Here is a 12,138-nt window from a genome sequence, read left to right as displayed (position 1 = left end):
AATTAATTAAAATACATTCTAAAATCAATTCAGAATCAAATTAATGGCAACCATTGGGTTAGAGTTCTATAAGGATTACAGAAGGAGAAAGGGGGTCAGACTGTGCCTCGGCCAAAGGTCTGGTGGAACAGCTGTCTTGCAGGCTCTGCGGAAAGATGTAAAGTCCTGCAGGGCCCTAGTGTCTTGTGACAGAGCGTTCCACCAGATCGGGGCCATGGCCGAAAAAGTCCTGACTCTGGTCGAGGCCAGTCTAACCTCCCTGTGGCCCGGGATCTCCAAGATGTTTTTATTTGAAGACCGTAAGGTCCTCTGTGGGACATATCAGGAGAGGTGGTCCCGTAGGTACGAGGGTCCTAGGCCATATAGGGCTTTAAAGGTTAAAACCAGCACCTTAAACCTGATCCTGTACTCCACCGGGAGCCAGTGCAGCTGGCATAGCACCGGGTGAATGTGATCCTGTGGTGAGGACCCTGTAAGGAGTCTTGCTGCGGCATTCTGCGGCATTCTGTGGATTTGCGCCCCTAACCCTAACCCCCAGATGTTGCGCCCGGTGCGGCCGGCCCCCCCTGCACCCCCCACGCTACACCACTGACTCCATCCCATGAAAAAAGAGAGAAGCCTCTTTCTCTCTCTCCACTTGAAGGACAAAGACAAAAAGAGAGAAGGGAATAAGAAGGGTCTCAGACCCACTGGAGGAGAAATTTATTTCAGTTCACATTTACAGATGAACCTACCTAATTTCTACTTTCCAGAACAATGAGCAAGCTGAAACACAATCATTTTTCTACACTCACACTTCTCTGAATTTTGTAGCCCAGTTCTCCAGCCAAGTAATGTGTAAACAATGCACATACAGTGGTGCCTCGCAAGACGAAATTAATTCGTTCCGCAAGTTTTTTCTTCTTGCGGGTTTTTCGTCTTGCAAAGCACGGTTTCCCATAGGAATGCATTGAAAATCAATTAATGCGTTCCTATGGAGACCGCCTTCAGACCAGGTCCGGGGACAGTCTGTCCCCGGACCTCTTCTGAAGGCTGGCGGGGGGAGAAGGACTTTTCTCCCCACCGCCAGCCTTCAGAACAGCCTTCTGAAGGCTAGCGGTGGGAAGAAAAGCCCTTCTCCCGCCGCCAGCCTTCACAAGAGTTCCTGCAGGGCTGCCTAGGCTGCGGATAGCAGCCTGCTGCCCAGCGCGAGGGGCACTCTGAAGCAGAGCGCCCCTCGAGATTTCCCCGGAGATTTCCCTATGGGCTTTCGTCTTGCGAAGCAAGCCCATAGGGAAATTCGTCTTGCGAAGCCGCTAAAAATCGGAAAACCCTTTCGTCTTGCGGGTTTTTCGTTTAGCGAGGCATTCATCTTGCGGGGCACCACTGTACTAGGATAAATTATGCATAAAAACGACTATATTAGTGAAAACAGCATACAATAATGCATTTTTAAAAGGGAGATTGCTTAGCAACTTTGCTTAATAGACACATTATGCAAACAAATTTCCCTAACATAATGCATTTGTACTTTACTTTATTGTATTTTATTGTATTTTATTTTCACCAATGTATGCATTTTTTGCACACTTTTCTGGAGACTTCTTTTTGATTGGACAACTGCATTGCAACATATGGAAAAGAGCAAAAGAGCAATGTTTTGGTGGGGGGGGATAGTTGTGTTTTGGTTCACAAATGTGAATTAGATACATTTGCATTAAAATGTGAATTGAACAGAATTTCTCCTCCCTGTCTCTATTTACATCTGAAAGTATTATAAATAAGTCACATACTGCCTCCTCTTCTTTGCTGACAGCTGGAAGAGAGAATCTGGATTACTCCCCACTCCCCTCCCTTTGCTCTTTGAAAAAGTAATGCTCACAGCAAGTTGTTCTTTGATGAATGACATGTTATCCAGTTCAGCTGCCAAACAAATGACAAATTGCATGTTTTTCTGTATATTTGCCCCAGCACCACCACCTGGAGACATGTCAATAGAGGCAGTTGCTGCTTCCCACCTGTGATGTATCTGTCTGAGTGAAAGCCCACCCCAAACTGCTGTGCAGGAAGGGGAAATCAATAGGTCAACCCCCTAGTAACCCTGTTCCTGTGGCTTAACACAGGCATAGGCAAACCCTGGCCCTCCAGATGTTTGGACTACAGTTCCCATCATCCCTGACCACTGGTCCTGTTAGCTAGGGGTGATGGGAATTGTAGTCCCAAACATCTGAAGGGACAGAGTTTGCCTGTGCCTGGCTTAACAGGTACCTGGAGGCAGGGGGTATATTCTGCCACCCAGGTTCCACCACCAGACTCAAGCAGCTCCATATGGCTCAGGATGGGGCTGGCCCTGAACAATAAGAACCTGGAGTTGCATCCAGTGTAGCAAAAGTCACTTTGCAGTATATTTGTCCCCTGGTGAAATGTTTTGTACCAGCGGGATGTTGTTGCATAAGCAGGTTGCTAGTAGCTATTATTATTATTATTATTATTATTATTATTATTATTAATACCCCGCCCATCTGGCTGGGCTCCCGCAGCCACTCTGGGCGGCTTCCTAAAAAAATATTAAAATACTGTAATACATCAAACATTAAAATCTTCCCTAAACAGGGCTGCCTTCAGGTGTCTTCTAAAGGTCTGGTAGTTGTTCCCTTTGACATCTGGTGGGAGGGCATTCCACAGGGAGGGCGCCACTACCGAGAAGGCCCTCTGCCTGGTTCCCTGTAACTTGGCTTCTCGCAGTGAGGGAACCGCCAGAAGGCCCTCAGTGCTGGAACTCAGTGTCCGGGCAGAATGATGGGGGTTGAGACGCTCCTTCAGATGTACTGGACCAAGGTCGTTTAGGGCTTTAAAGGTCAGCACCAACACTTTGAATTGTGCTCGGAAATGTACTGGGAGCCAATGTAGGTCTTTCAAAACCAGTGTTATATGGTCTCGGCGGCCGCTCCCAGTCACCAGTCTAGCTGCTGCATTCTGGATTAGTTGTAGTTTCCGGGTCATCTTCAAAGGTAGCCCCACTTAGAGCGCATTGCAGTTGCACAATAGGCTGTGCAATCTGTTGCTTGACCTTCTGCTAGATGTGGCCAGTATCTGCTGTTATGTTGGATTCCTCTGTTGTGCAACATTAAAACTCACCCATCCACTAGCACAAGAGCCCTTGTACTAGGGGAAAGATGACGCTGGATGCAGCTCTTGGTGTTTTGAATACGAAGTCCTGAGCAACCTTACAAGCCTTCTGTTTTCTCTCCACAGCTGCTGGCTTTCGCTGAAGAATGGCACAATCTGGGCTTTTGTGGCCCCAGCTCTGTTTGTAATTGTAGTAAGTGCACCCCATTTTTCTTTTTATCATTCATGCATATTAGGGATGTTGATGGGGGGGGGCAGGGGAGGAAGGCAGATTGAAGTCTATGGCTAAATCCTGTTGATGTGAGCTACAACACAACCCTTGAAAAGGCTTTGATGTTGCTCTAAGTCCTTCCTTGCCTGATGGAGTGGATTGCTGTCTGTCAAGGATGTGTCATGCATTACAGACTCTGCAATGAACAGGGAAGGTTGGACCAGGTGATCCCTTCAAGATCCCTTCCAGCTTTAGGAGTCTATGAAACAGAGAGATCTGCAGGCAGATGTAGTTGAGCCTGCAGACATCACATGACCATTCAAGGAAGTGAAGTTGAACTTGGCACCTTTGGAAAACACTGCTATGAGCTAGTTCTGGGCTACTATGGTGTGTTTTGGGACACTGGTGGTGCTGTGGTCTAAACCACAGAGCCTAGGACTTGCCGATCAGAAGGTCAGCAGTTCGAATCCCTGCATCGGGGTGAGCTCCCGTTGCTCGGTCCCTGCTCCTGCCAACCTAGCAGTTTGAAAGCACATCAGAATGCAAGTAGATAAATAGGTACTGCTCCAGTGGGAAGGTAAACGGTTTTTCTGTGTGCTGCTCTGGTTTTGCCAGAAGCGGCTTAGTCATGCTGGCTACATGACACGGAAGCGTCTGTAGACAAACGCTGGCTCCCTCAGCCAGTAAAGCAAGATGAGCGCCGCAACCCCAGAGTTGTCTGTGACTGGACTTAATGGTCAGGGGATCCTTTACCTTTACCTTTACCTTTAAGGCGTGTTTGGTCTGAAAAGACCCCCTGGTCACCTCATTAACTTAAGTAAGGAAAATGCAGCCCACCTTACCCTTTGAGAAAGACTTGCCTCCACCTATCACAAAATGGTCAAAACAGGTGCTGTGAAGGTTCAGCGCAGCACTGGGTTGTTGTTTTTTAAAAAAAGATCTGTGGGAATCTGGAGTGGCTTCAACAAGGCTTCCAACCCAACAAGGACTGTGTCACGAGGTGCAGTTTGGCTTCAAGCCATAGAGGGTGATAAAAGTGGTGTGTTTGTGTGTGTTTGTGTGTGTGTGTGTGTATGTGTGTGTGTATATATATATATATATATATATAGTGACTTATGGCCATAACAACACAGGAATAGTGTCCACCTGCAAATAGTGGTGCATGTCATGGGGTCAGAATGTACTCCTTGGTTGACTCTAGGATGGTGGCTGGATGCTGCATGTGCGGGATGGAAAATGGCCAGGAGAACCCAGTGAGGATGACATCAGCCTGCAGTGCTAGGGTAATAATAATAATAATAATAATAATAATAATAATAATAATAAATTTTATTTATACCCTGCCCTCCCCAGCCAAGACTGGACTCAGGGCAGCTAACACCCGATATAAAAACAAATTGATTGAAATACAACTTAAAAACAAAATTAAAATGTAGCATTATAACATTAAAATACAACCTCATTTCAATGGAAACTCAAATCAAAAACCTATTTGGGGATGAAAACGTCAAGTCTTCACCAAGGCTAATTATCCAACCTGGTCTTACATGGGCCAGAAAAAAGCCAGGGAAGTCCCCAAACAGGAGTTCCATCACAGGAGGAGAAAGGAAAAAAGAAGAGGGGGAGGGAATCAAATTGATTCCAAGCCGAAGGGCAGGCGGAACAACTCTGTCTTACAGGCCCTGCGGAAAGAAATTAGATCCTGCAGGCCCCTGGTCTCATGAGACAGAGTCTTCCACCAGGCCGGGGTCAGAGTTGAAAAGGCCCTGGCTCTGGTTGAGGCCATGTGTCCTCTTTTTCCAGGACATGTCCTCTTTTTCAGGGGTAAAATTCAAGACAAATTGCATTTATTAGCTTTGAATGGACGTCATAGCGTCCTCTTTTTTGCTCTTCAAAATATGGCACCATTAGGCACTGCTAGTCACTTTCCAGGCTGTACCATACTGCTTTGGCCTAATCCTCTGGGGACTCCCTAGAATTTAAATTATGAGAAAGGAGTAAATAAACCATACAATCTTCACCTCACCCTATTTTAGCCAGTCATACCCCAAAGATTGATATAAAACAGTGGCTATCACAAAAGGGGAACAGTAGAACATTCAGACAAAGGATGGATGAATTTGTCAATGTTGATTCCCTCTCTCTCTCTCTCTCTCTCTCTCTCTCTCTCTCTCTCTCTTACAATCTTAAATTCAGTTCTCTACATTCCTGAAGCAATTTGCATTAAAATAATAATAATAATCATTGTGAAAATCTGTTAGCATTTTGGTACAACCCCCCAACACATTTTAATATGCAGGTTTGACACATGTTTTTTCAAGCAAATTTCCCCAGTGTAATGCATTATGTAAGCTCTTTTCACCTATTTATGCCTTTTCATGCACCCTTCCCCCTAAAATATACACACCTGGTACACATTACTGGGCCTGGGAGTGGCGTTGCAGAAGAAGTTCAAATGTTGAATCATAGCTGAGTTTCAATTCACATTTTGATTTGAGAAGTGCAGATTGGGTAGCTCTTCATTAAAATGCAGAAGAAGAAAAATTCTCCCCATCCCTAATTCAGACCACTATACCCCTAAATCAATGCAATATCTCCAAATCAAACAGCTAAATCCGTATTTCCAGAATCAGAGGAATATGTTGCTTTCAAGAACACATTTGAACAGTAAGAGCTGTTCGACAGTGGAATTTGCTGCCAAGGAGTGTGGTGGAGTCTCCTTCTTTGGAGGTCTTTAAGCAGAGGCTTGACAACCATATGTCAGGAGTGCTCTGATGGTGTTTCCTGCTTGGCAGGGGGTTGGACTCGATGGCCCTTGTGGTCTCTTCCAACTCTATGATTCTATGATCTTAACTGATTCACAATTCAAGAACAGGTAGCATAATCCCTTTTCCCCAGCTACATTCTGGGGCCTAGACTGAGGAGGAGTTTGGATTTGTTATCCCGCTTTATCACTACCTGAAGGAGTCTCAAAGCGGCTAACATTCTCCTTTCCTTTCCTCCCCCACAACAAACACTCTGTGAGGTGAGTGGGGCTGAGAGACTTCAGAGAAGTGTGACTAGCCCAAGGTCACCCAGCAGCTGCATGTGGAGGAGCAGAGACGCGAACCCGATTCACCAGATTACAAGACTACCGCTCTTAACCACTGCACCACACTGGCTCTCCTGACTGAGCAGCTGTTATGCACACATCATCCTCCCCTGTTATGTTTTTAAACAGCTTCTTTCTTCTTCTTTTTAAGAATGGGAAGAGATTCAAACTCTGCTTCCCAGTTCCGGAAGTGTACTTTGATGCTCCCGCAGCCTTTTAACACTTGATCAAAGGAGGGTAGTTAAAGCAGGTCTGTTAGGTTCAGATGGCTGCTCAGGGTGCATCTGTCGGCTGTAATGAATTTAATCTTTCTAGATGGGAGTTGCAGGTTCATGACTGAGTTACTGATACGTGAATGTATTACAGCGCTTTAATTATACCCGTGCATTAAATTACAGGGAACCATTGCTTAATCACTTGAATTGCTCAAGGAGGTTGCAAAGGATGGGTGTTTTATTTTATTTTCTTTTTTTGCCAGGGATTAAGAGGGAGCTCGCTCCTCCGCGTGGCTCTGTGCAGCAATCCCCTCTGCTGATGTTTTATTATTGATCAGGCTGCTGTACCTCCTAAGATAAGAGGAGATGGCTGTGGGGCTTACCGGCAAATGGAAGGATAAATATATTGATCGAGAATTTACACCTCCGTTTTCCGTAACTTCCAAGGGGCTTGTTGATTTTCAAATAAGAAAGCAGAAATGTAGCATGCAATTCTCAGTGCTGCCCCTGTTTGCATCACACATCAACCCCACCTAACCCCTCGCCCTTTTGTCTATTCCCTATACTTTACAGCTCACCCCCAGCTCCTGCTACTCCCCATAAAGTCTTGTACCCAGCCAACCCTAGAGCTCCTTCACCTCCTCCTGATCTCCCACAGCTCCTTCCACTCCCCTGCTGCTCACCTGTAAATCACCTGGTGTCATTTTGAAGTCTGGTGTGATCTGGTGAGCTCCTCCCCCCAGTCAATTTTAACACTTGTGCAGCACCTGAGACAAGCCACAATATCAGCTTACAGCAAGCCCTATACTACGTAGGAGTGTGGTGTAGTGGTTAAGAGCGGTGGACTCGTAATCTGGTGAACTGGGTTCGATTCCCGGCTCTTCCACATGCAGTTGCTGGGTGACCTTGGGCTGGTCACACTTCTCTGAAGTCTCTCAGCCCCACTCACCACACAGAGTGTTTGTTGTGGGGGAGGAAGGGAAAGGAGATTGTGAGCCGCTTTGAGACTCCTTCGGGTAGTGATAAAGCAGGATATCAAATCCAAATCCAAACACTACGTGCACTTCCGGCAAACCCAACTTTGGGCAGGGATCAGCTACAGAGTTCTTTGTCTCAGCAGAGCTTGCTGTCAGTGCCCATCGGTTGATCAGCTCTGACAGCAATCCTTGCCTGTCAAGGAATAATTGGGAGCATGCTTTAAGACTCCTGATAGTTCCTTTGCAGCTGCATCTTTGACTGCAGGGTGTGCATTTTAGGGAAAGCAGATTTGCAGACTGAATTAGGACTCCTGCCAGTCCTAATTTGGCTCTTCTGGACTTCTATTTTCTCATCTCAATAACTTGTCTTTCACTTGGCTCCTGCATGGCCTCTTGCTCTTCCTTTTATTTTGTATATTTGCAGAAGCTTCTAAAGTAGCGTAACTGCCGATGAATAATGGAGTGAATTATTTTTTTTAAAAAATCCAATATTCTGATGTCATTTAATTGAGTCTGTACTTTCTCCATCTTGCTTAACCTTCTCTGCAGAGAATTTGAGGCAATTAGCAACATTCCTTAAGGCTAATGCCCCAAAATGTTATTGATTGCAAAGCAAGCAAAGGCAGTGCAAACACTGACTCTGCTAGACTGAGAGTTGTAAATTAGGCCTGTGAGCCCTGATGTTTTATTGAATATATCTGGACCCCATGAAAGCAAACGATTCATGGGGCTGAACTGGATGCTTTTCCAGGAGGATCAGGTCACTGAAAGTGTTGCAGAATCCTGAGTGGAGGGTCGGGGTGAGCGGATATTCCCCATTTAACCCCCACAGACACACCCATCCTGCGTCCCTTGCTTTCAGCTTAACTTGGGAGAATTTTTAACATTAATTCCAGAATTGGAACATCTGCAATTTGCCACAATTCTCTATTTCTTTAGTGGCGTTAGAGGAAATATTTTGCAGAGTTACTTACTTACTTATCAAACCTTTATTAGGCATTATACAAATAAAACCATAAAAGAGAAAATAACATATAAAAGCCTTGAAATATATATAAAAAGGCTGCAGTTGGCTACATACATATATATATATATACGTCTAGAATCAGTGGTTTTCCTTGTTAACCTGCTCCTTGGAGGACTGCTACCAAAAACTCGGCTACCCCCGCCGTTACCCTTTGGTCAGTGTCGGATAGGTAGAGTCCCACACATTCACCTTGCTGGGGTTCCAAACCAGCCGAAAGAGGGGACAGCACGCGTTGACGGAGCGTACTGTGCAGTGGGCAATGAAAGAGAATATGCTCAACAGTGTCCGGGACATTCATAGAACATCTGCAGAATCTCTTGTTCCTAGGAACGTTTTGATATCTTCCCCTGACAAATGCTGAGGGAAAAACATTCAAACGGGCCAGCATAAAAGCCCTACGTTGGGCTGGAATTATTAATTTAGTGACGTAATTGGCTCTGCTATCTAAGATATTTAAATCATAGAATATGGGGGAGCAAATTTTGTTTACAGCTGCCATAATATTTTGTCTCTCGACATCCTTTAGTCTAGTTAGAATATTATGAAAAATGTATTGCTCATTAGAATTGTACAGGGGCTCCAGCTCGATACCTAAAGATTCAATCTTTTTTTCGAGGTGCTGATACCAACTTGATTTATAGGAGTCTTTGAGCAAATCAGCGAGCAGACTTGATGGGGGGCAGCGAAAGTGGCAGCGTAACCAGTACTTTATTGAGGTGGACCATGCCCAATATTCCATTGTGTGTATGCCTATTTCTGCACACATTGTTTCATATTTGATCACAGCTGGGAGTCCAAGAATACGTCTCAGGAAGCTGGAATGAATCTTTTTTAAATCACTGTTATATGCTTGGACCCATAGCGGGATTCCATAGAGTATCTGGGATTGCACTTTTGTTTGAAATATCTGAATGGCCGCAGGAATGAATTGATTACCTTTCTGATAATAAAAGCGGGCAACTGCTGATAAGGTGCACTTTGCCTGTTTTATGGCATTTGTGCGATGGGTAGCCCACCCTAAATTGCTCTGGAATAAGATTCCCAGATACCTATAGATGTTCACTTGTTGGATTTCTTGCCCTCTTATTTTCCATTTCTCTAATTTCCGACCATTCGAGAAGACCAAAATTTTTGTCTTCTCATAATTTATAGAGAGTTTGTTACATTCGCAGTAAAGGATCAGTGAAGATATAAGACGTTTCAGACCCAAGCTCGTTAGTGATAGTAGGACAGCATCGTCTGCGTATAATAAGAGAGGAACTGGTTTCTGATTAAGTTTAGGGGCATGTGATTCTATTTTTTGAAGGTAATCTGGCAAGTCTGATAAGAATAAATTAAATAGAAAGGGGGCAAGAATACACCCTTGTTTTACCCCTTTCGTGTTTGGGATGTCTGATGAAAGGTGACCTTTGGTGTTGAGTTTAACTTGACAGGTATTGGAAGAGTGTAGATTTTGCATTAGAATCAATAAGCGCTGATCAATTTTTAATTCTGCGAGTTTCCTCCACAGCTTTGGGCGGTCAATTGAGTCGAATGCACCACGAAAATCTACAAAAGCAGCGTATATCTTAGATTGCCTTTGGGATCTGTATTTTTCAACCAGATGCATAAGTATAAGGCAATGGTCTAGTGTAGAGCGACCTTTGGAGAAACCTATTTGTTCTTTCCCTGGTAAGTTTAGATTTTTCATCCAGGTAAGAAGTTTAGATAAGAGGTGCTTAGCGTAGATTTTCCCTATCACTGATAGTAGGCTTATCGGTCTATAATTCCTTGGTTCTTTTGGGTCGCCATTTTTAAAGATTGGAATAATTATTGATTTTAGCCATATCTCAGGTATGATCCCGTATTTATCTATAAGAGTAAACAGTTGAGCTAAGGGTTCTGCCCACCAATCTATATAGGTCTTAAATAATTCTATTGGTAGACCGTCTGGCCCAGGAGATTTCCCCGATTTGAAATTTTTAACTATCGCTCTAATTTCCTCTTCCTCTACCCTTGGCCACTCTTGGAGTTTATTAATTTTGTTTTTAGTGGTTTCATTTCCTTTAAGTTCACTATGTAGATTGTTAAATACAGATGTAAAGTATTGGGACCATTTGGATTCTGCAATTGGTGGTAGAGTTAGTTGATTTTCGGCTTTCAATCCTCCGTACACTAGGTTCCAGAACGCTTTGTTGTTTTTACTTTGAATTGAGTCGAATAATTGTAGCCATTTTTGGGTTGCGTATTTCTGTTTCTTTTCGGCCAGCATGTAGTGATATTTTCTTTTTTCATCAAGATAAGAGGGCTCTAGTTTAGTGCGGTTATTTTTAAATGTTTGGCGCAGTTTTCTTTTTAGCTGGAAACATTCATCGTCAAACCAAGGGCTAGCGCTATGTTTAAGTACCCAAACTTTAGGTGGAGTACTAAGCTCTATAAACATTTGGAAGATTTCATTATAAATTTTCGGAATATCACTGTAGAAATTAGTAGACTTTAAGTTGGATAATACTTGTTTTCTCAGGTTGGCTGTAAGTTTTTGCCCCACTGCTGCACTCATTTCCTGGGACCATTTTAATTGGGTCATTTGTTTGTATTGAGAAGGTTCTATGATATTGTACTTAGTTATTTTGATTTCGTCCTTTAAGTTAATAGACAACGATAATGGCTGATGGTCGCTTTCAGTACGCCTTCCAATTTTGAAGTCCATGATCGAATTTATAATATTATAAGGGACAAGAATATAGTCGATGACACTGCATCCTCGGGGGGAGAAGTATGTAAACTCCCCGCTTCTATCGCCTTTTGTTGAACCGTTCACAATTTGCAGAGTTATCCTCCGCCTCCTTTTTGAAACACAAAACATATAAGAGGAAACGTGTTTAGGAGGAGAGCATTAATGTGAAATACATTCCTTCATTTGCCTTCTAGAAATTTAGCACGTGGGGTAAAGCTCAGCACCCCAGCCCTTGTAAGCCAAGTAAGCATGGTGCTGCAATTTGGGAGGGAGACATGAAGGCTCTGACAGTGTTGTAGAGTCTTTCTGCCTCCTTCCCAAAACCTAGCTGGTACTTTCTCAGCTTTGGGAAGTGGGTAGGAGGGATCTAGGACTCTGCCAGAGCCTTGCACCTTCTTCCCAAAGCCAAGCACCTTGCTCATCCAGATTTCGGAAGGCAGCATGAGGGCTGGGCTGGGGTGTGTGTATGTGCCAAATTTTGGGCTCATCACACACACACACACACACACACACACACACACACCCTGAATGACAAAGCAGTGTGTGGAATTCCAGCCTGAAGTACTCTTGCAGCCAACTTGGTCTGAGAGGTTGGACTGCCCTGAGCTAAGGAATGGAGATCCTCCTTTCTCTCTCCAGATGCTACTGGACTACAACTCACATAATTTCTGACCATTGGACCATGCTAGCAGGGGCTGAAGGCAGTTGGAATCCAAATACACCCGGAGGGCCAACATTTCCTCGCCCCTGAAATTGCTTATACCTTCAGGATGAATGAATTGCTGAATGTTGG

The 12,138-nt window shown here is 44.2% G+C and overlaps 1 protein-coding gene across 2 annotated transcripts in view; it reads left to right on the top strand.

Annotated features, from left to right (window-relative positions):
* The window catches only part of ADGRD1 (adhesion G protein-coupled receptor D1), a 276,194-nt gene that overhangs the window by 207,765 nt on the left and 56,291 nt on the right, over window positions 1–12,138 (top strand). For both annotated transcript variants that reach the window (XM_083717092.1, XM_083717091.1), the window contains one exon: window positions 3,235–3,301. In XM_083717092.1, coding sequence (XP_083573218.1) covers window positions 3,235–3,301 — 67 coding nt within the window. The remainder of the gene's footprint in view (window positions 1–3,234; window positions 3,302–12,138) is intronic.

The sequence above is a fragment of the Podarcis gaigeae genome (assembly GCF_964106915.1).
Source record: "Podarcis gaigeae genome assembly, chromosome: 16".
Classification (NCBI taxonomy): Eukaryota; Metazoa; Chordata; class Lepidosauria; order Squamata; family Lacertidae; genus Podarcis; species Podarcis gaigeae.
Note: the sequence above shows the minus strand (reverse complement) of the source record. Positions and strands in the feature narration are given on the sequence as shown.